The sequence below is a fragment of the Cyanistes caeruleus genome, chromosome 17, assembly GCF_971803275.1.
Source record: "Cyanistes caeruleus chromosome 17, bCyaCae1.hap1.1, whole genome shotgun sequence".
NCBI classification, from domain to species: Eukaryota; Metazoa; Chordata; class Aves; order Passeriformes; family Paridae; genus Cyanistes; species Cyanistes caeruleus.
Genome location: NC_141717.1, coordinates 2,913,522 through 2,935,121, shown reverse-complemented (window position 1 = coordinate 2,935,121; position 21,600 = coordinate 2,913,522). Strand labels below are relative to the sequence as shown.

The 21,600-nt window shown below is 41.9% G+C and overlaps 1 protein-coding gene across 21 annotated transcripts in view; it reads right to left on the bottom strand.

The window, feature by feature from the left end:
* Positions 1-21,600, bottom strand: part of CREBBP (CREB binding lysine acetyltransferase) — a 93,944-nt gene that overhangs the window by 53,304 nt on the left and 19,040 nt on the right. For all 21 annotated transcript variants that reach the window (XM_086854279.1, XM_086854278.1, XM_086854290.1 and 18 more), the window contains one exon: positions 1,636-1,812. In XM_086854279.1, coding sequence (XP_086710405.1) covers positions 1,636-1,812 — 177 coding nt within the window. The remainder of the gene's footprint in view (positions 1-1,635; positions 1,813-21,600) is intronic.

The following is a 21,600-nucleotide window of genomic DNA, read 5'->3' as shown; positions in this document are numbered from 1 at the left end:
GCCAAATAAAGGTTAAATTCTAACAAGTGTGACATTTCTTTTTAAATTCTTGGCTTTGCAATAAAAATGTTTAGATGGAAAATCAGTTTTTGAAGTTACACCCCTGTCAGGACCACCATGCCTCTAACCTCTTTTGGGTGGAGACCTTTGGTCTCCACAGTACCAATGTCTGTTGGCTGAAATGCCCATTACTCTCCATGTTGGTGTGAGGGAAAAGAAGATATATTGGACATGCAAAGCTTTTGACACCTGAGAAACAAAGACAGACGGTTCTGATTGTTCTCTCAGTTGGTATTTTTGACATTTTAAAACTGCAATTGATACTACTGGGAAAGTTTCCCTTACTTTCCTCTTTCTTTTGGACAAGATGGGAGAAATCAGCTTTTTATTTTCTCTCCCATCACCTGACAAGCCTCGATGGCAAATGCCTTTTTTATTCCACCTGAATACTGACCACTACATCCTATACTAGTGAGTATATTAAGATTTAGACTTTCCCAAACCTGATTTTTAAATGAGCACAAAATGAGGCTTCAGGATCACCCAGTCCTGAGATGAATACAGCATTTTGGGGAGACCTGCAGGTTCTCTGCAGCATCAGGACAATAACTCACTTTCTTTACACTTGATCCAAACACTTAATAAACACAATTAGAGTATTCATGCAGCAAATTGTCTTTTACAAATATTCTACATGAGTGGTGTTCTGAACAGTCTTAATCCAGTCACAAGCTCCTTTTCATAATCATAAGCAGTAAATAATAGATGATATAAAGAAAGATTTCACAGCGTAACTAGAGAAAAATTAGGAAGTGATTCTCTAATATCAGGAGAAAAGAGGAAGTTTATTGCATCCTCTTGCCTTTCATACCAAGCCTTTTAGTGACTGGCAGCTAGCAAATGCAGTGATGGAAGAGCAAGCACTGGTTGTGCCAAAAAATAGCTTTTTAAAAAATTTAAATTAAAAAATAAGTGATTTACATCTTATGGAAGGTCTTACAAGTTTCTATAGTAACTGCTATCATGTATAAGAATATAAAATGCAACAAGCTGGAGTTTCCATAGAAACAACACAAGCAGTTTGATTAATACGCAACATCCTGAGACAAATGGGAATATTTAATTTAACTTTATAAAGAGAACTCTGGTAAACACCATACTATAAACTTGTAAGGTATCCTTACAAGAGCTGTTCTTGCAAGCTTGTGACATGCAAGTCATGCACAGTATAAAGTGAGAAGTATCTGAGGTGTTCACCACATCAGCTTCAAAGGATATGAGGTGAGGTACTACTTCATTTCAGGAATATGGTGATGTACCCAACAAGTTCTAATTGACACACAGAATTTAAGAAGACATTTTAATCTGGTTTGAAACTAAATATACAAGCCAAAATAAAAGGATGCAATGTAGTTTTTATAATTGTGTTTCTTCAGAAAGTAGAATCACAGCATAAAAATATACACAAGTTTTATATACACACTGCAGAGTGGAAGTGAGGAACCACGGGGCAACTCTGATGCTTAAATGACCGTGGAGAAGTAATTTGATAATGTTGCAGAAGCTGGATCACCCAAGAATTCAGAAAGCACTAGGAAAAGGTAAAGAATGCTGGAAGCAGCAGGTCCAACTCACCATGTTTGGCACACTGGTGACGGGAGTACTCTTGATGTCGGCAGGGAAGGGAGACAGACTATTGGCCATGCCTGGCTTGTTCGGCAACTGAGGATTCACTCCTGCAGCTCCCATCTGCTGCCCTCCAGTTTGACTGAAAGGCTGCCCAAAGGGAGTAGTGTTACCTGTCATTCCCAGCTGGAAAAGAATGAATGAATGAAATGATTAGAATTTTTGTGATTCCAAAGGGAGATTAAAAAAAACAACAAATACAAACATATGTCAAATATCCATCTTTGCATTTGCAGAGACTAAATTCCAGTTTAAGTTTCTGAATTTAATGAAATTCTCAGTATTAAATTCACAATTTCACAACTTTTACCAAGCTAAAATATATCCTAAAAAGATTATTTACAAATATATACAGCTGGGGCTTAAGTCTTGCAATTCAACTTACAAAATCAAAGGAAAACACAAGATCATCCTTCCCAATCCACATTGACACATAAGAAATTACTTTTTCCAACACTACAGGAACTTTGAAAGACCAAACAAACTTCAAATCCTGTGATACTTTGTGCATTCTGAGCACAAAGCATGACTTTGTACACAGACAGATGGGAAGGGAGGGGTAAAAAGGCATCGAGCAAATGGTTATCAACTTATGTTTTGGTACTTGACGAGAAGTGTCTGAGCAAAAAGATGTCTAAGACTGACAGCCTTGACAAATGACACCCTGAGAACCCCCCAAGACTAAGAAACAGAAACACAACTCCCCCTGAATGACTGGAGAGAACACTGTACATCCAAAGAGCCACTTGGCCTGCAGGAATCTCCCCCGTGGTGAAATCTCCTCCACTGGAACCACAGAATCACCGAGGTCGGAAAAGACCTCCAAGACCATCGAGTTCAAACTGGGATGCATCACACCTCATCACCCAGCCCAGAGCCCTGAGTGCCATGTCCAGGCTTTCCTTGGACTCCTCCAGGAATGGGGATTCCACCACCTCCCCAGGCAGCCCCTTCCAATGCCTGACCACCCTTTCTAGGAAGAAATTCCTCCCAATGTCCAACCTGAACCTCCCCTGGCACAGCTTGAGGCCATTCCCTCTCATCCTGTCCCTTGTCCTGTGGGAGCAGAGCCTGACCTCCACCTGTGTCCACCCTCCTGCCAGGGAGTTATGAAAGTGAGGAGGTCTCCCCTGAGCCTTCTCTTCCCCCTGCTGAGCCCCCCAGCTCTCTCAGTCCTTCCTGCAGGACCTGCTCTGTAGACCACATTTGTTCCCTCACTGCTGTGCTGGGAGGATTTCTAGGTGACTTTACAACCTGATCCTAAATATGAATCCAACCACTGAGAAAAGTCCTTAATTGAAATAGCAAATCCTGTTTTCCTCTTCCCTTTACCTCTCCAGCCTTTCCCCTCCTCAACACAGTGGCATCACCCTCTGGTCCTGGCCTCTTCCCTTCCCTTGCCAGCAGGGATTCAGGACTGCTCCCATAGCTGGGACTGTTCACATCAGCTTATCACTGGAACAGCCTCATAACGAGGGATTATTCAGGAGCTGCTTTTTATGCTTACAGGAATTGGGCTGAACGAGCAGTTGAGGAAGCACCAGTTACGAGCAGCAAATTACACAGGGGCAGAGTCCAATAAACACAATTTGACTGGGCCTTGTCCTCTTTGTCCCTGTACTTTGTACCCTCTGGTTTCAGACAGCTGGCCCTGCCACTCTCCAAGCAGCTTTATGTTAGGAAATGCTCCCTTTCCCTGCATCCTGCCCAGTGACTGTTGCCAGATTTGGGCCTTTCTTCACTGTACAAGACGTTCTATCTTTACACATTTAAAAAATCCCAAAAGCTGTTACTTTGCAATATATGAGGTTATCAAATATGTGCTGTGTCCCAGAGTAAAGCTGAATAATTCAAATAGCAAGTAAGACCAAAAATTAGCATCTAAAGTTTAGTCCCAAGACTGCTTTTAAAGAGAAGTGGTGTTAGCTATTATCACATTGCACAAATATCAAGAATTTAATTTTCTGTATTTCTGTGTTTGTTTTGCAGACTGAATGTTCAGAGAAATTAGTTTAATTATTTACTGCACCACAGATTTTGGCAGCTTTCTCTGAAGAATTAACAGTAAAGTATTTAATAAAATTACCCAATCAAGCCACTATTTCAGACAAGGTATGAGAAAGTGTCATCTGATAATGACAGCTGTTCATTAATGCTACAGGGGTCTATCAGATCAACAGTGAAGAAAATTTTTGAAACTGAAAGTGAGATTCTGAGAAAGCTTAGAACTACTGAAACCTTTCAGAAGCCAGAAATAGGAACATTAACTCCGGGGCTGTTATTCAGTTTCCTCATGTCTAATTCCCAACTACAAACTTTGTTATTGGAAGGACTTTGCCCTTCCAGTCTTCTTTGAACTTGCTTGAAAGTGAAGAGTTTTTTTGAATGGAATAATATACAGATTTCTCTGGCCACCAGCACTACACCCCCTGCAGAGCTTTACAGTCACCAGCAGCACTGGGAGAGCCCTGGGGAGCCCAGACTGGAGACAGGAATGCTGCTCAAACCTCTGCCCATGGCTTCCATGCAGAACACAGTGCAAGCAGAGCCCTCCCTGGACCTGGCAGCTCATGGATGGAGCAGAAATCAGACAAGAGATGGAAAAGGCTCAGTGCAGGCAATGAATGCCCAACATGGAAGTTTGGAAGCCTGGTGTTAAAAGTTTCTGGCAGAATCACATACAGCTGAATTTTCAAAGAGCAGAAGAAAGATTTTCTTTGGGCAGTGAGAATGCTGAGCAAATTTTACCTCAAATTTAAGTTCTTGATCCAAAAGAAACAGAGAGGTATTCTCATCTCATTATAAGGAAATATTAACACTTTTATATTATGGGAAGAATGTTTTAAAATAGATTTTTAGGGAAAATACTAGAAATATTTGGTCACAAAAGACAGTTTCAAGTTTGTTAAAACCCGAAATGACTAGAACATCCCTAAAGCACCAGAGGCTCTGCAATCCTAACAGGTACCACCACATGGTTGTTTCATTTTATTTTAGCATTTCCTTTTCAATAGATCATGTTATTAGACAGATCACAACTCTGTACAACAACAAAGCAACCTTTCAAATCTTCCAAGCTGAGTGCTTAATAGGATGAGGATAATTTTTCTGACTCTAGGTGCTCATTAAGTAATAAATACTTGACTGAAATTTGAAGAAATGTTCTGCTGTTCTTCAAAATCCAGCTGGAAGCAGAGTAACTTCAATTTGTAACTTTGTATTTTGGTTAACCTGCTCTCTGTCACATTGTATTTCAGTGTCCAAAGCTGTGCTTTCATAAGGGAAAGGAACATAAAACTAAAGCATTACACCAGACCTTAACTTTCAAAAAACAGCATAATTTGATAACATTGTAAAACATTAGACATGCCTTTTAACCTACACTTCATTTTTGTAAATTACTGCCAATGAAACAAACTACTAAAGATCTTGGGTTTTTTTTGTTTGAAGTTCATGTTTTAAAAACAGAATAGTCTGAATAAGTGGAAAAACCTTTCTTAGGTGGAAATCCCTGAATTAAGTAAGGAGACAAAAATTAGGAGGGACCATCCACAAGATGAGTTTAATAAAACTGATAGATGTTCGTGGTTTCAGGGGGGTTTAAACTCAGTTTTTCCTGGGAAGAATTTGAATTAACAGGGCTGTGATTTCCAGAGACTAAGAATGCACAATACAATGTGACACCTGCTCCAACAAACTCTTACCCATTTTTAACAGTTTCCAACCAAGTCTGGGATCAGCAAGGAGTTTCAGTGGCAGAACCACCTGCTGACAAACAGCATTAAGATCCACAGAGCTGTTACTGGTACCCTGAGGAGCAGCTCGGAATTGATTCCAAACACAGCCAGGTAGGGACTCCAGCAAAGCAAACCACTGTCAGCTCCTCCCTGGTGGGAAGGCAGCAAACAGGAGGTGGAATGAAAGGAAGAATCAGGCAGATCCCTGAGTATCACACACTGAAAAACACCTGAGAGCGCGAGGCATAAACTGCAATTCCTGGTTAATTATCTGAACACTGAGCCCAGTGACTTCTGTGGAACTTTAACCCATGGCTGACTGAAATCTCAAAAAACAACTAGTAAATATATGCAGAAGATTGAGCCTGCACATTGTAGAGATTTTATCCTGCTTGTTTATTTTGCAAATGGACACTGGCAGCTCCAAGCAAAGGCTCAAACACCCCAACTCCTGCCTCTGCTTCCAGGATTTTTCCAGGCAGGTAAGGAAAGGCAGACACACAGAAGACTTTTGTTTTTATATTTCTGAAACAGAACTCTGATCCCAAAATAGGTAGCTCAGGGGAAGATTACCAGGTAATTAAAAGTCACCAAAGAAGATAAACCCAAGTACACTGGAGTCTGCAACCTGGTAAGAATGGTCATTTTCATGGGGAACTCCGAGCCATCACAGAGATTTGTATTTGGCTTAAAGTTTGTTAAATTTACTTTCCTAGAAGGAAGGAAAACAAAGAGCAATCCAGTGTGAGTTGTTTCTTTTTCCACCTGCATGGAGCAGGCATGGATGTGCATCACAGGGCTACTCCACCTTCCTCCCAGTGCATCTCCACTCCACCAAAAGCTCACAGCTTTTCTCTGACAATCTGGGTTATGTTGTTTTGCATTCCTGCTCCCCTCCATCATTTCATCTCCTTTCTCTTCCTGCCACCATTTTCAGCAGCCCTGTTCGCTGCACTCCATCCCATGGTAGCTCCTTTCATCCCACCTCATCCTCTGCAACTCACATCTCAGACTTCTGTTCCTGTGCTGCAATTTTGGGCAAATATTGCTTCTTTTGCCCAGCTCTTTGTGGTCACAGCTGCATGAATTCTGATGGAGTAGAGCACATTTTCCCATGAAAGGTGTTGTTCTGTTCCACCAGCTGCAGTGGGGGAGATAAAGGGGTGTATCCCAAGTGCAAGTTAAGGCTAGAGGTGCCTCAAGAAGGAACACGATTAATGCAGGACACCACCTTAAACACATTATTTCTGCTCTAAAACAGTTCTCAGAAATATGATAATGACACTCTCCTTTAATGGAAAAGAGGCATTTAATTTAATAATTCTGCTATCCCAGAAAGACAAGTAGATTCTGTTCCCTTTTTTATCACTATGGCAACTCTCTAAGATACTGGAATCTATTACCGAGTGTGGATAGGAAATAGGGTATTTCACTCTACTCTCATAAGCCAAGGAATGTACAAACTTCCAGGCTGAAAAAAACCCCCCAGCACTTAAAACCTTTGTTCAGCTGCCTTGGACTGCAGGAGTCATCACACTGCAGTGCTCTGAGCAGCAGCTGTGGGAGGTGCTTCTCCTGTTTTGCTTAGTTCTATTCAAAGCAGAACAGCAATTCCATTTCCTCTAGTTCTGGAGTTTCAAAGATTTTATAGAGGAAGCCTGTGACCAAACCTACAAACCTCACCTGAGGGTGCAGCTCAGAGGTGATGTGACACAAGTGAGAAGTTCACTGATATAATCCTGAAGACATCTTTCAGAGCAGACTGGACCTCCACACTGTGTTGTTTCTTCTGCTTTTAAAGCTTTTTCCCCTCCCTTCTTTAGCAATGCTGACACATCACAGTACTTCTTCCTCTAGGCCAGCATTAAGGAGATGGGTTATGCTCCCTCTTGTTCCCCAAGTGTTCAGGCTGTAAATAAACTCTACCCTCCCCTCCTTTACGTTTTTATCAACTGTCCCCTCACCTCCACCACCACAGCTCTCACTCCTGGAGTCCAGGGTACTCCATCACCACATTCCTCTGGAGCTCCCAGGATGTGCAAACCAACACAATGGGCTGCAAACCCCACTCCTTGTTACAAGCACATCATTTCCTACTCCCTTTTTTTAGCTTCCTCTCCAACACACTGGCAGAAACCTCACAAATGCATGCAGCAATGCTCCTTGCAATCCCTTTTCCTTTGGGAAATTCTGCTCTCCTCTGTTGCCCCCAGCCCACTTTTCACTCCAGGGTTTCCAAATTTAATTAAAGGTCTGGCAGGACAGACCAAGTTCAGCCTCAGTTTTCCTAGGAGAGAGAAATCACCTGCATTTGTAGGCATTGCCAAGGAACAGCACCCATCTCTGATAATGCTCCTGGGTTTGTATCTTATACCACCCAAACCAAAAACCCAAAGCAAAAAACTTAGCTCCAAGTTAAATGTTGATTTTCATTAAATTTTGAAGCACTGACTCTGTACAAAAATGGAAGGCGGTTATTCTGGCCAAGTATTTAAAACCAAAACAATACCATGAGATTTGGACTGAGCCATCAACAGAAAAAATACTGAAAGGTTGATATGAGAATCAAAGAACTCAAAGCAGCATGGGCTCAGTGGAAAATAAGCCTGGCTGAAGTAATCTGATTATGATCCAATCCTATAAACTAAAAATAGTTATTGTTAATATTCAATTCAGTATCTGCTGGATTTTTTTGACTAAAAAACAGCCTGGAAAGAAAGGAAGCAAACGAGACAAGCTTGGCCAGACTTTGAAAGCCATGAATCTGCAAAATGCTTGAAGAAGAACAAATGTGAGCTCTCAATATGCCAACAGGAGGGATGAAAAGACAATTGGATAAGGGGAAAGTGCCATCGTTATGTGTCTGGAGTGATGGGAATGCTGCTGCAACAATGACCAACATGCTGTAGTAGCCCAGGAATGACAGGTAAAAATGACAGAATCCAGAGAGGGCCTCAAGTAGGGTTCAAAGGACTAATGGACATGGCCAAAGACAGGCTAATTGCAATCTAACAGCCTAATTTATTTAGCTTACTATTTAAGCTTATTAATTTGCTTATCTTAGTAAGGCAAGGACTGAAGTGATTCTAAAGTACTGGTTTTGGGAATAAAAAGGTGATAACAAATATTTTCTATTTAGCAAAGATATCAATAGGTAGAAGCTGAAGCTCTGTAGATTCAAAGCCAAAATCAGAAAAAAATGGAAATGACTAAATACCACTGAAATCATTAAGATCATATTGATGTTTCATTTAAATAGTGTGTGCTTCTACTCATCAATAGGAGTTAGCTCACAAAAATCATAAGGCCTCTAATCAGAGGTATCCTGTTTTTGTACCACTGTCATTTTCATATGCTTTTGTCCTTATAAAATGGAACCTTATAATAGAAAGGTAATTACAAATTCTCTTGTGCTTGTCCAGAGACAACACAGAAAAATGAGAAGAAAAAATTATCTCTGGAAACAAAAATAATCTGAGACCTTGACTAGAGACCATTAACCAAATCCAGGGACCAAAGTCCAGGAAGGCAGAGGTACAGAAGAGAAGCCAAGAAATTCATTGAACTATTGCACCCTCCTCTGCATCCCAGAACTGTGTTACTGAGCATGGCTGAGTGCAGCTCCAGGTGATGGCTCTTGTAAAGACATGAGATCACAGACAGGATGGACTGCAGCACAGAATTCCATCCACTCACTTAATCCTGCAGAAATTAAGTCGCCTCTTCAGACTGACATTGACTGCAGGATCACAAACCACTTACATTGTTAGTTAGGCATCCTAGGGAAACTGCACATCTCCCCCTTCCACAGATCAATTTTTCTCTAATCACTTTGGAAATCGCTGGTCAATTTGACCCATTTTTCTTAATGGCCTCACAGATAATTAAGTTCCCAAGATTGCTGAGCAGATAGATGGACAGGTAGATTATGACACAGTCATGGTTCTGGCCAGGACAGATTTAGGAGGGGGCACATCCAGGACACAGGATATTCTGTACCACCTCCCATCACTGCTGGGGGCAGGGGAAAGGGAGTCTCTTCCAGGGAGAAGGGGTTTTTTTGAGCATTTTGCATGTGAATCACTCACCTCCCCGTTTGTTTTCTTATCTCATTGCTGTTTCTTGCTCTTATCTCAACCCTTTTGATCTTTTTCTTTTGTGCCTCTCTCCCCTCTAGCCCACAGCAGGGGGAGGGGGTCAGGGAGAGTCTCAGTTGTGAGCACTAAATTGGGGAATACCATTCTTAAACCACAACAGCTTTATCTGGTACCCAGCGTGAGGCTCCAAGGGTTGAGATAACAACAGATCTGCCGAAGTGGGTTGGAAACAAATTTATCTGAGCATTTGCTGTATTAGATAGGGAGCCGCTGGTCACAGTGCTGCTTTGTCTGTTCATGTGGGTGTGGTACTTAACCTGTTTCTTTAAGTGCCCATCATTTTTCAGAGCAGGGAGCAGGATGGCTTTGTTGCTGTACTGTGGGGGATCAGTTTATGACATGATAACATCGAGAGCAATGAGGGTCATTTGGGATGGGTGTTCAGTGCTGCTCTCCTGCCCTCACCTCAGCACTACCTTTGGGAATCCATTAATAATCATACACAGTCTGTGGGGGGAAGAGTAGAGAATTTTCCACAGCTTTCCACCCCCATTTTGTCCTTCAGGCCTGTTACAAGAATTTTTGAGGATTTTTAATTTCCCTAGGACGTTAAGTACACAATCCACGTGGTGGAAGTTTGCGTGGAGTGCACCACGGCCACAGGCCAATTCACTGGCAATGATGTCAATGAAATGCGAATGGGGCTTCAGGTGACTCCTAAACTCTGACAATAGGAAAATCATCTTTTTTTTCCTCCCTACCAACCTGTGGAAGGACTGACCAACACTGGACAGATCAAATTGAGCAAACTAGAAAGTAAAAGCCCCATGCGGACACCAGTACAGACCAGAATCTCTCCTACTGGGAGCAAGCTGCCGCCAGCTTGAGAGGGGACACACCACAAGGTTTTACCTGCATGGTCACAGAGAGGACATGAAGAAGTGGGACAAAAATACCACCTCTGCCCTGGCAGCTTGAGCACAAGAGTTGAGAGGAAGAACAACCACCACAGAAAATTCTTTGAGGATAAATGCCCCTCCAGTTTCCTGTGGGCATGTCCTCAGACAGAACGAAAGGCTGATGTTATTTCACATCCTCTTGAAGAGACCTCTGGTTCATATTTGCAAGAAGAGAGAAACGAGTACCATGATCAGAATTAGAGGGGCCCTGCCCTCAGCCAGGTGGAAAAAAGGGACTATTGGATCTCTTGGACTGTGGGGATCCATGGCCTAGCACATCAGATGCACAAGAATCTAAGGCTTTATTTAGTTGACACCAGCTCACAGTGTCCCCTGATGCCACTGAGATCCGTGGGGCAGAATCCATCTCTATTTCTGGGGTGGCAGGGGAATCCCAAGAGCTGATTGTACTGAAAGCTGAAGTAAGCATGACTGGGAATAAATGGAAAAACACTCCATTGTGACTGGCACAGAGGCCCCAGGTATCCTTGGCACGGACCACCTCAGGAGAGGGTATTTCAAGATCCCAAAAGGGAATTGTTGGGCTTTTAGAAGAGCTGCTATGGAGACAGAATTTGATAGCTGAATTCCTTGCTGGGTCTCTCAGGGGACCCTTCTGCTGTGAGACTGATGAGGGATGAAGAACAACAACTACTGATCACTACCACAACAGTGCCCTGTTGATAGCACGGCACCAGCCGGACCTGTGGGACCCCATCCATGGGATGGGCTGTGGATTGGAGAGCTGGGAGTGCTCAGCAAGACCTGCTCACCCTTTAACAGCTCTACACAACCAGTGTGTCAGTCCAATGGAAAGTGCAGACTGACAGTGGGCTATGGTGGCCTGAATGAAGTCACACCATTACTGAGAGCTGCTGTGCTGGACATGTAGAAACCAGGAGTGGAAACACAGCTCCACTACTTGTCATGGACTGATCCAGACTGCACTGGAAAAAGGTGAGGCTCCAGAACACTTCCAGCACATTGATGACATCACTGCCTGGGAGAACAGGGCAGAAGTTTTTGATAAAGGGGAGAAGAAAACCCAAATCCTCCAGAAGGCCAGTTTTACCATAAAGCTAAGTGGGGTTAAAGGGCCTCACTGTGGGTTTTTGGAGGATGCACATCCCAGAGTAGTCAGATTGTCAGCTCTCTCCATCTTGTGACATGGAAGAAAAATTTCAAGTGGAGCCCTGAACAACAACTTTGAACAGATCATACAAGAGGTTTTCAAGCACTAGCCCCTGGGCCAGTCAGGACAGGACAGGATGTAAAAAACAGGCTCTACAGTCCAGGTGAATGGTCCTTCCTGGCCTGTCTGGTAAAAAGCACCTGGGGAGACTTGAAGACAATGTCTGGGGTTCTGGAGTTGGGGATACAAAGCATCCAAAGCCTGCTACACCCAAACTGAAAAAGAGATTCTGGCAGCCTACAAAGAGGTCCAAGCTGCTCCCAAAGTGACTGGCACTGAAGCACAGCTTCTACTGGAACCCTGACTACCAGTGCTGGGCTGGATGTTCAGAGGGAAAGTGCCTTTCACACAGCTCCTGATGCAGTTTGCAACCAGCCAACAGCACACCAGCCCTCCTGACCCAGAAGACATCTAGGACTGATAGAACCCACAGCCACAGACTAAATGAACTGAACAGACATCTTGGAGGAACAGCCACTAACTACAGAAGTGACAGCTGTGCTTGTGGGAGATGTATATATATATATATATATATGTATATATATATATATAAATGTAAATACAAATTACCTATACAAATATATAAATATAAATACACCTAGTTGGAAGGTGTAGGAATTGGACATGAGTACACTATATAGAATAAGAGGTAATGTCCTGGACAGGGTTAGTTTTTTTGCAGTAGCTAGGACAGGGCATGGTCAGGATACTGAGATTATTCTGTACCACCTCATGCCATTGCCAAAAAAGAGGAATCTCTTCTGGGGAGAAGGGGGTCCTCCTGGTTGAGTAACCCAGCAGAAGGGAGTGGGGGAATAACACTGTTCTGAGCATTTTGCATGTAAATCGTTGCCTCTCTTAGAGACTTTCGTTATTAATATCGCTGCTGTTCCTGTTTCTGATCTCACTGCTGCTTCCTTCCAGTAAATTGTTCTTATCTCAGCCTGTGATCTTTGCCTTTTCTGCCTCCAATTCTCCTCTCCATCCCACTGCAGGGAAAGGGGGACCGAGTGAGTGGCAGCGCAGTTTGATGAATCTCAGTGGGAGCACTAAATTCGGGAATACCACCCCTAAACCACGACAGACTCACAGATTGACATCTCCATGAAGGAAGGCACAGAGACCTCTGCCTTCACCCACTGCATTTAGCAACAGACACATTTCCCAGGGCTCTTGAGGATCCACCATTGTCCTGTCAGCACCTCAGAGATTATCTGAGGACAGAGGAGGGAGCTGAAAGCTCGACAGGAAACAGTTTAGAAGACCCCCGTGGTGGGGGTGCTGTAAAGAGCTGCAGTTTCAACAGTGACAGTGTGAGGACACACAGCCAACCTACTGGGTGTGCTACTCTGATCTGTTCTGACAATAAAAAAACAGGAAGGTCAGAACCACCTTTTTTTCTCACCAAACTCTTCTCACACCTCTGAACCTGACAAAATAGCTGTAGGAGGAAGTCACAAAGTGAGCTTTTTAGTGAGCCACCACTATCCCTATATTATTCTGGACTTAGTCTATGGTATAAAAGCTAAAAACCAATTTAATTCTCAGATTAATAATTTAAATTATTTCAGAGAACAGAACATGCCTGTCATAATTACAGATGAGAGAGAGCAGAGGCATCCTCGATCTGATCTGTTTTGATAAGAGGCCAGATCTTCACAAACTAACAGCAGTGTTGAAGAGTTGCATACGTGAGAGCTTGGCTGTTCAACAGTGTAAATTGCTCTAGTAAAACACATCTGCCACTCACTACTGCTTTCTTCTAAATCCCTGGATTTGCAAGGAAGGACGTTCTCCCTGCTTCCTCCTGCTGCACCACTGGTGTGTGATACAAAATGCTAAAGGCTGAGGAGACAGTAACTATTTCCACCCTTCAAGAGCTGCTGTAAACTCTGATGCCATTTTCTGAATGTCTGAGCTGGAACTTCCGGGTTCCACTTCACCAATAGCCTTAGGCTGAGAGCAGCTGTGCACAAACACTCCAACCTTTACAGCCACAGCTACTCAGCATCTCCCATGCTTCAACTAAAATCCCCAATTACATCACTGAGATGTTAGAGACACTTTTCTTCTCTCTCTCTTGTTTTTATTTTAGAAAATAGAGCAAGCTGGCACAAAATGGGAATTCTGCACTTCCCACTATGATCTACAGATCCAAGCAGCATCCTTTGGGTTCAGCATGAAGAGAATGACTGGGTACAGACCCAGCACCATGCTCCTGCCTCCAGGCAGTTGCTACATGGGGATGACTCAGAATTTCCGGCCATGCCATCCCAAGCCCTTTACTTCCTTCTTTTATGGGCCTCACCAAAATCAGCCACTTCATACTCCATTATTAGATTAAGTCTTTAAATCCCTTGCCATCAAATTACCACACCTACCTCAAATCTCAGCTTTCAACACACGAGTTGGTTACAACGCTCAGCATTTTGTTCCCTTTTTCGCTCTTCCCATCCACTGAAATGTTTTTACAAGCAGCACGTCACCTTGCTTGGCTTAAATAGCTTTAACTTTCTTCCTTTGGATCTTTATTCTCTCTCTCAAGACAAAGAAATCAAACAGTTGGGTGTCTCAGATGCTCAGAAGTTATGAACTGAAGTCTACAAAGTACTCTGAATGAAGGAGTCACTCTGCTCTAGGTAATGGAAGACCTAAGAAATTCAGACTGACAGGCAATTCAGCTGCTTTTAATGCTGTTAGTGACAGTGAAAGAGGACAGGGCTGCTCTCATAACGCTTACTTGTGCTTCCCAGAGAGGTAACACACAGAGACAGGGACCTGTGCCTTGCCATCTGCACGCTTCACCAGCGGATCCCAGGTGAGCAGAACACACACGAGCTCCAGAGCTGCTATAATTTGGCATCAATCCTTTGCAGTTAATCCCTCCTCAGCCCCTGTGTGCTGCTGCCACGACTCCCAGCAGTGCTTTGCTCACAGACTCGGTACCAAAGAGCAGTTTCCAGCAGGCACAGGCTGAGGACTTTGCTCTTTGGACTCTTATCTCCCTCTGGAATGAGGCCCAAAGCTCCAGCACGAAGCAAGGTCCACCTCACCGATTCCGGCTCCCGGAGAAGCGCAAAAGACAGGTCCATTCCATTAGGAATTCATGTTCATTTGTGAAGAGGAAAGACAGGCTTTCTTTACTACACTGGCATCATCTTGCATCTGTTTACTGACAAAAAAAAAAAAACTAAGTCTCTACTAATTGCTATTTCATCCTATAGTAATGTGTTCCAAAAGAAAGTCACCATGGCGTTTGGAATGTATATGCCAGAGGGACAGATGGAGAGGCAAGGAAAAGATTAATCATTTTATGGCAGAAAGCCAGTGGTGTTACCAAAAAAAAAAAGAAAAAAAAAAGTGAATTCAGTCTCAGTGCAGGAAAGGTGGCAGTGATGTTATCTGAGCTGAGGTGAGAGCGCTCACCTAAACCAACCTGCAGGTTTGGCAGTGTGACAAAACGTTCAGTTAAAAATACTCACTTTTAAGTCAGTAACAAGAAAACCTTAAAATGTAACATTTCAAGAATCAGTTTTGAGAATTAAATCATGATCTGGCTACCACTGTTCAGAGGAAGCCAAGCTCCAAGTCTCCCATCACTTTAAGCTAATTGCTATAACCAAGGCCCACCACAACAGATTCATGAAGCAATTAGTGTCTTGTTCTTCAGCAGTAAATTAACTCAAATTAAAATACTCAAATGTCCAGGAATAACTGTAATTTACTTCGTCCTTTATTACTAAAATTTGGTAAAACGAGAAATAAAATTTTAAAAATCCCATTAAAAAGAAGCCAGGTGTTTTATTACCGATTGTAATTAGATGTGAAATTCTCTTCCAAGTATTTCACAGAGGCCAAAGAACTTCAGTATTCCAAGGCCTTAAAAAAAAATGAACCCATGTTTCTCCACAATTACTGAAAGACAAAATTTCATGGGAAAACCTTCTTTACAAATGACTGGATATATTGAGAACAGATCCTTAATACATTTAACTAGAAATCAACTTTTCCCAGGAAAAGAAAATCCAATGATCATATGCTTACACTGTATACATGCCTGAAGAAAGAAAATGTCTCCAAAATTCTGCACAAGCCTGAGTACAAACACAAGGGAATCTACTGAAATTTCTGCACTCTGCATCACAGTTGTACTTATGAATCAAAATAAAGCTTGGAAGGTTTACTTTCTAATGAGTGTCACCTCTGCAAACAACAACTTCAAAGCTCTAATGGATAATTAGCCACAATTGATCAATGCATTCCAATTGCTTCAAGAGTTTTTATAAGTGCCAAGCAGAGCAAGTGGCTTTCTTCAGATAAACAAGAATTATTCTTAGTATATAAGAACAGAAACTTAACCAGAACCACAAAATTAACTGTAGATGTTTCAAAGCTTTGTTTCATCAAAAAAAAATCTAGTTTGGACATGAAGAATAACTCAATCACACTTAAAAAGAGAATTTTGAAAGGCTGAAATTCAGTGAAGACACGCCTCAACAGATACTCAATTGTATATTCACAGGCCAAAATTTTTATGAGTTAATTCCAGAAGGAGCTTCAGCGTGTACTAAAACACATTTATGGCCACACCAAAACACAGTTTCCTCACATAGGTTCCCAACTGAGTATTCCTTTCTTCCCCCAGTTCCTGCACTTCATCATCATTAAGCTGAATTAAAGTTTAGGAACAGCAGTGATAGACAAGGGGCAATGTCTTCAAACTGAAAGTGGGGAAATTTACATTAGATAAGAGAAAGAAGCTCTCCCCTGGGAGGGTGGGCAGGCCCTGGCACAGGGTGCCCAGAGAAGCTGTGGCTGCCCCTGGATCCCTGGAAGTGTCCAAGGCCAGGCTGGATGGGGCTTGGAGCAGCCTGGGATGGTGGAAGGTGTCCCTGCCATGGCAGGGGTGGAACTGGATAAACTTTAAGGTCCTTCCAACCCAAACCATTCCATGATTCTGTAATATGATTCTGTAAATGCAGATTTCTATGTCAAATTCAATCCAAAGTCTGTGCTCCTTCCTCTATTTCCTGTACTGCCTTTCAGACTGTACCCAACAGGTCCCAAAAGAATTGCCAGCTGTGGCTGCCAGCACCTCAGCAGTTTGGAAGTGCCTATAGTTGGCCAGAGACAGCCAAGGAAAGGGAGAGCACGTCATGCTCCAAAAATTTAGTATTTTAAGGAATACGCTGTTTTGGTAAGAGAAAACAGTAGCACTATTTAAGAGGTTCTTTCCCCATTTATCTCCCAGAAGTTGGCAAGGATACATTATCAGGCAGCCCATGGAATGTAATATTCCACAGAGGTGGCAGAAAAGACAACAGTAGCTCTGAGGAGGGACAGCAACAGGAAAAGTATCTCCAGAATATAATGAAAAGAGATATTCTGTGTCCTTCCTTTACAGTGTATATTCTCCTTGACAGACACGAATCCTAAAGGAAAAGGGCAAACACTGAAGGGAAAGGCTGTGACTCTAAAAGTAACTATTATTTTTCAATGCAGACCAGGGAGAAAAATCAAATAGACAAGAAACAAACTCACACTACAGGTTACATTAAATACATTAAAAGAAACAAAAATCAATATTGCCTACTCCAAACTACTTAGCACAAATATCACAGCCTGACATTAACTATGGAGAAATGTAACTATAAATAATTTACACTGTTAAAATAATTTTAAAATAACTTTAAGAGCAAAATATATTTGTTTTGAAACCCCATAGTGATTTCAAGTGCTACTGTGACATTTCCAGTCCTTCTATAAAACATGTTCTCCTTGAAGATTTAACAATACCCATGAACCTATTGAGACAATTCTGACCAGGCTTTTAAACAAGGCAAGATCTGATGGTTGTCTTTAAACAGGATTAAAACTGAACAGTTTACCAAACCAGGTCTGTACATGCTTTCCTCCCTGACAGCAGCTGCACAGAGGATGATCCAGAAGTGCTTTTTAACCCAAGATGCCCCACATCAGACTAAGAGAGCCACCACTGTTTGTTCCAAGAGATAAATCTCATCTTCAACTGGTGATGTTCCAACACTTGTCCATTACCAGGGTACAAAGATCCTCCCGTCCTAAAGGCAGTTATTTAATTAAGTCAATTTGCCAAAAGCTTCAAAGGGCACTTGTTTTGTTTCCAAAATTCCCCTGACAAGCAGAGCAGCCACGCAGCCAGGACAGCATTGTGCTGCAGTCACTCTGAGAACACAAATCCTTTCCATCCAAAACAGCAGCAGAGTGCTAAAAAATCTATTTACCACTCTCTTCAAAAAACCCATTTCATTTCTTTTGGCAAGGACAGTCCTATATTTAACATGTTGTATTTTCATTATGATTCATTCTAAAACAAAGGCACTGTTGAACCCTTTTTAGGGCACAGGACACTTATTTCCCAAACCTAAATAAGATTTTGTACATAGGTACCAAAGAACATGTCCATCACCTTGGGATTTGAGAATCTTCAGAACATGTAAGCACAGACATTTCTAGGTCCTACTTTCAGGTAGTTTTTGTGGCACCAAGAGTTCAAAAATCATCTCAAGTCCTTATTCATCAGAATCTCAATTCTGCAAAGTATTCTTGGGTTAGAATTAAAGCCATTGCTCAGATTACACACAAACAGTTAAAATACAAGCAAGCTCAGTGTGCCACTTCACAGTCACAGTAATTTCTGGAGTAAATAAAAATACTCTTTACTGTAATAGCAAGAAGGAGGAGGATAAGGAGGAGAAATAAGCACGTACTATTTACAGCCCATGGACACGGTTACAGCAAACTGATGCCACACACAAATGGACTTCAGCTTCCAAACAAAAACCAACAGGAATTTCCTCCAAACATTCACAAGAAGAAAGGAAAATGCCATTAAATCCTGCATTCCTTATACTCTGCCTTGCAGAGTAAACTAGCAATTGTGCCAGTAAGAATTCAGAATTATTTTCTGACATATGGAGGGAAAATGTGTATTGAAGCACCTTTTCTAGTTTAAAGAAAAATCTTCCCACTAAAAAGTAGATTTGGGGTTGCTTTGTGTAGTAGCCTCTTGTACTGGAATTTTAACCCCCTATGGAAAAGAGTGAATTTCAAAATTCCAAAGTGCAACTTTCCAACACAATCTTATTTTTTGCCTGATGGTTGAAGTGTCCTGTTTTCCTGCAACAAAGTGTTTTTCACTAGTGGAAGCTGCAAAAGGAGAATCACCTCCTCTCACTGCTTCCACTCCTGATCCATTTCTCAGGAAGGCTGACACAGTTTATCAGGCTCTATGTAATCTTCCAGGTTTCCTGCACTGCCTCTTTTCTAAAGAAACAGACCACCAGCATTTAGTTTCCAGACCATAACACTGCCTGCTTCGACACATTTCTGCACGTCCTTCCAATTACAAGATTCCCAATATAATCACAGCTCACTGTCAAGCACAAATATTAAGTTTATCTTTTAAGTAAGGGCAAGTTTTGAGACCTGCTAAAAGGTCTTTTAATCAGAAAGGCTCCTGTGAAATCACATCTACATGCATGATTAGAGTCTATTAAGAAAATTACTGTGACAAAGACATTTCCTTCTGATTGAAGGAACGAGGCATTTCGTAACTTCTACACACCAACGTTTCACTTGGCAGGTTTTCCTCCCTCCCAACATCTGAGTCATTTTTTACCTGGCTATTAAAAAACCCAAACTACAAACAGCAGCAGGAAGATATGTGAAAGCAGTCTGAAAACTAGATAGACGTCATCTCAGTTACATCTATCAGTAAGGGCCTGGGAGTTTGTGTCATTTTGACTAACCTGAAACAACACTGGAAATCTTGCTTTTAATCAATGGCATCCAAAGGAACTGGTGGATCTGTTAGCTTCACGCCCAAAACCTTCTTTCAGATAAATTTCTTAGAAATAAACCCCACTCTAACAACAAAAAATGAAGCATTACAAGACTAACTAATATAATTGATGGTTAGTGACAAAAAGCTTAATGTTCGTGGTGTGTTATCACAGTAGAAGATAATGGCACAATTCTGCTCTGAAGAGATCCAATAACACTTAATTTTTGTCAGCTGGCTGATAAACCAGTGCAAGTGCACAGAGAGGCTTTTGGGTGTGAAGCAGGAGGAGAGGAAACTGAGCTGTGTCCCCAACCAAGGCCAAGTGCTCTGTTTCTTGCAGCCCTGGAGCCAAACTGAACCTTGACACCTGCATAAGCCCCAGCCAAGTGACTATCACTGCAAAGATCTTCAATGACATTGCACAACTGCAAACAAGACTTAACTCATGTACTAGAAACAGGAAACAACTCAATTTCAGGTGCCAGGAGTAACAGTTGTGGGAAGTACGCTTTTTAAGTCACTAAATCTCTTCGACGTATCAGCAAACTCATCTGTGGAGCACCACTTTCCACGGTCATGTTTCAAAACAAAACTGCCTCGGAGACTTTCATTTTACTACGAGTCAGTGAGTTTTGCTATTATGTGTTTCTCTGTATTTATAGCCTTCTTCTGTTTTATTATTACAAAAACACATATGTCTCTCTGCAGTAAAAATGCTGTTTCAGTGCTCCTTATTCATCAGAGAATGGAGCAGCTATGGTCAAGTCTGTAATGTTATTAGGAGTCCCCTGGAACTGGGAACCAGCAGTGCCTGGGATATGATTTGGACTGGCTACTGGTGTTTGCCAGAGGCATGGTCTGCTAGGAGACAGGCAGCTTGGCAGCCGAGCACGGACAACTCCGTGGATGAGAAGCAAATTAACTGCAAGTCATGTTAAAACAATTCAGGCAGAATTCAGACAGATTGAGAGCCACCACAGAAACAAACAGCACCAGCAGTTTGCTAAAACACACAGAACTGCAAAGGAATGAGAACATCTTCAGCTGACTTAATTCACAATCAGCAAGCATATCTAAATCTGGTACTCAGCAAGAGCAACTGGGGGATCTGTTTAAATAAATAGTTGGCTTAATTTTTTTCTCATCACAAATTTTCCTTACCACAGTTGCCTCACAACACCGAGACAAGTAACGTAACCACATACACTATGGAAGTCTTGCTCTTTAACACAGCTCATTATTGTATTTCATTTACTCAAGATTAATTTCCAACATCAAAATACCACTCAGTGAACAGCACAGGGAGCAAAACTGTGAATGTGCTTGTCCAAGGCACATGTATTAGACAGACACCCTGCCTGGAAACAACAATGACAGAATTCACTTCTAGCTCAACATAAAAACCTCTGAGACAACGGGTTATTCTCTTGGTAAAAATAAAAAACGCTTCTACTGGTTTCTGAAGTTCACTTCTGGGAAGAGTTCCTCCTCCTCTTTAATCTGAACCTACTCTTGCTGCAGAGAACACTGCCATGTGGCTATTCCGACTGAAATAAAGTTGAAAACATGCACTGTCCAAACAAATTAGGCCAATACCATTTAGAGGAAAAAAACTGTTCTGCACTCATAGGCAAAAATCCAGCAGAACAGATCTAGTTTTGCACAGTTAAGTGATTGTTTTGAGTTTGTTCAGGTTTTGATGCCAACCCCACTGTTGGTACCAACTTCCAGTGGGGCTTAAATACATACACAGAAGTAAGGAAAACTCATCACTTGCACACAGCACTTCGTTCTCTGTATATGAACTCCCTGTTACCTCCTGGAATGCTGAACTGGAAGATCTGCCAGCCAGATCAGCTTTTCTATCAGTTTCTTCTTGCACACAGGCTCTATTTCATATCAGTATAAGTAATTTTTTTCAGAGTTTTCAAAATAGGTAGACTGAAATTACTCAAAATCCTCAATCTTCAAAAAGGCATCCCAAAAATCCCCCAAATAACCATTAATGTTGTAAACGCCATAACAAGGTATGAAAATAAGCCACCATTTTCTATTCATCTCTTTATAGATTCAATCTGGTCAAACAATTTAATCTTTTTCTGAG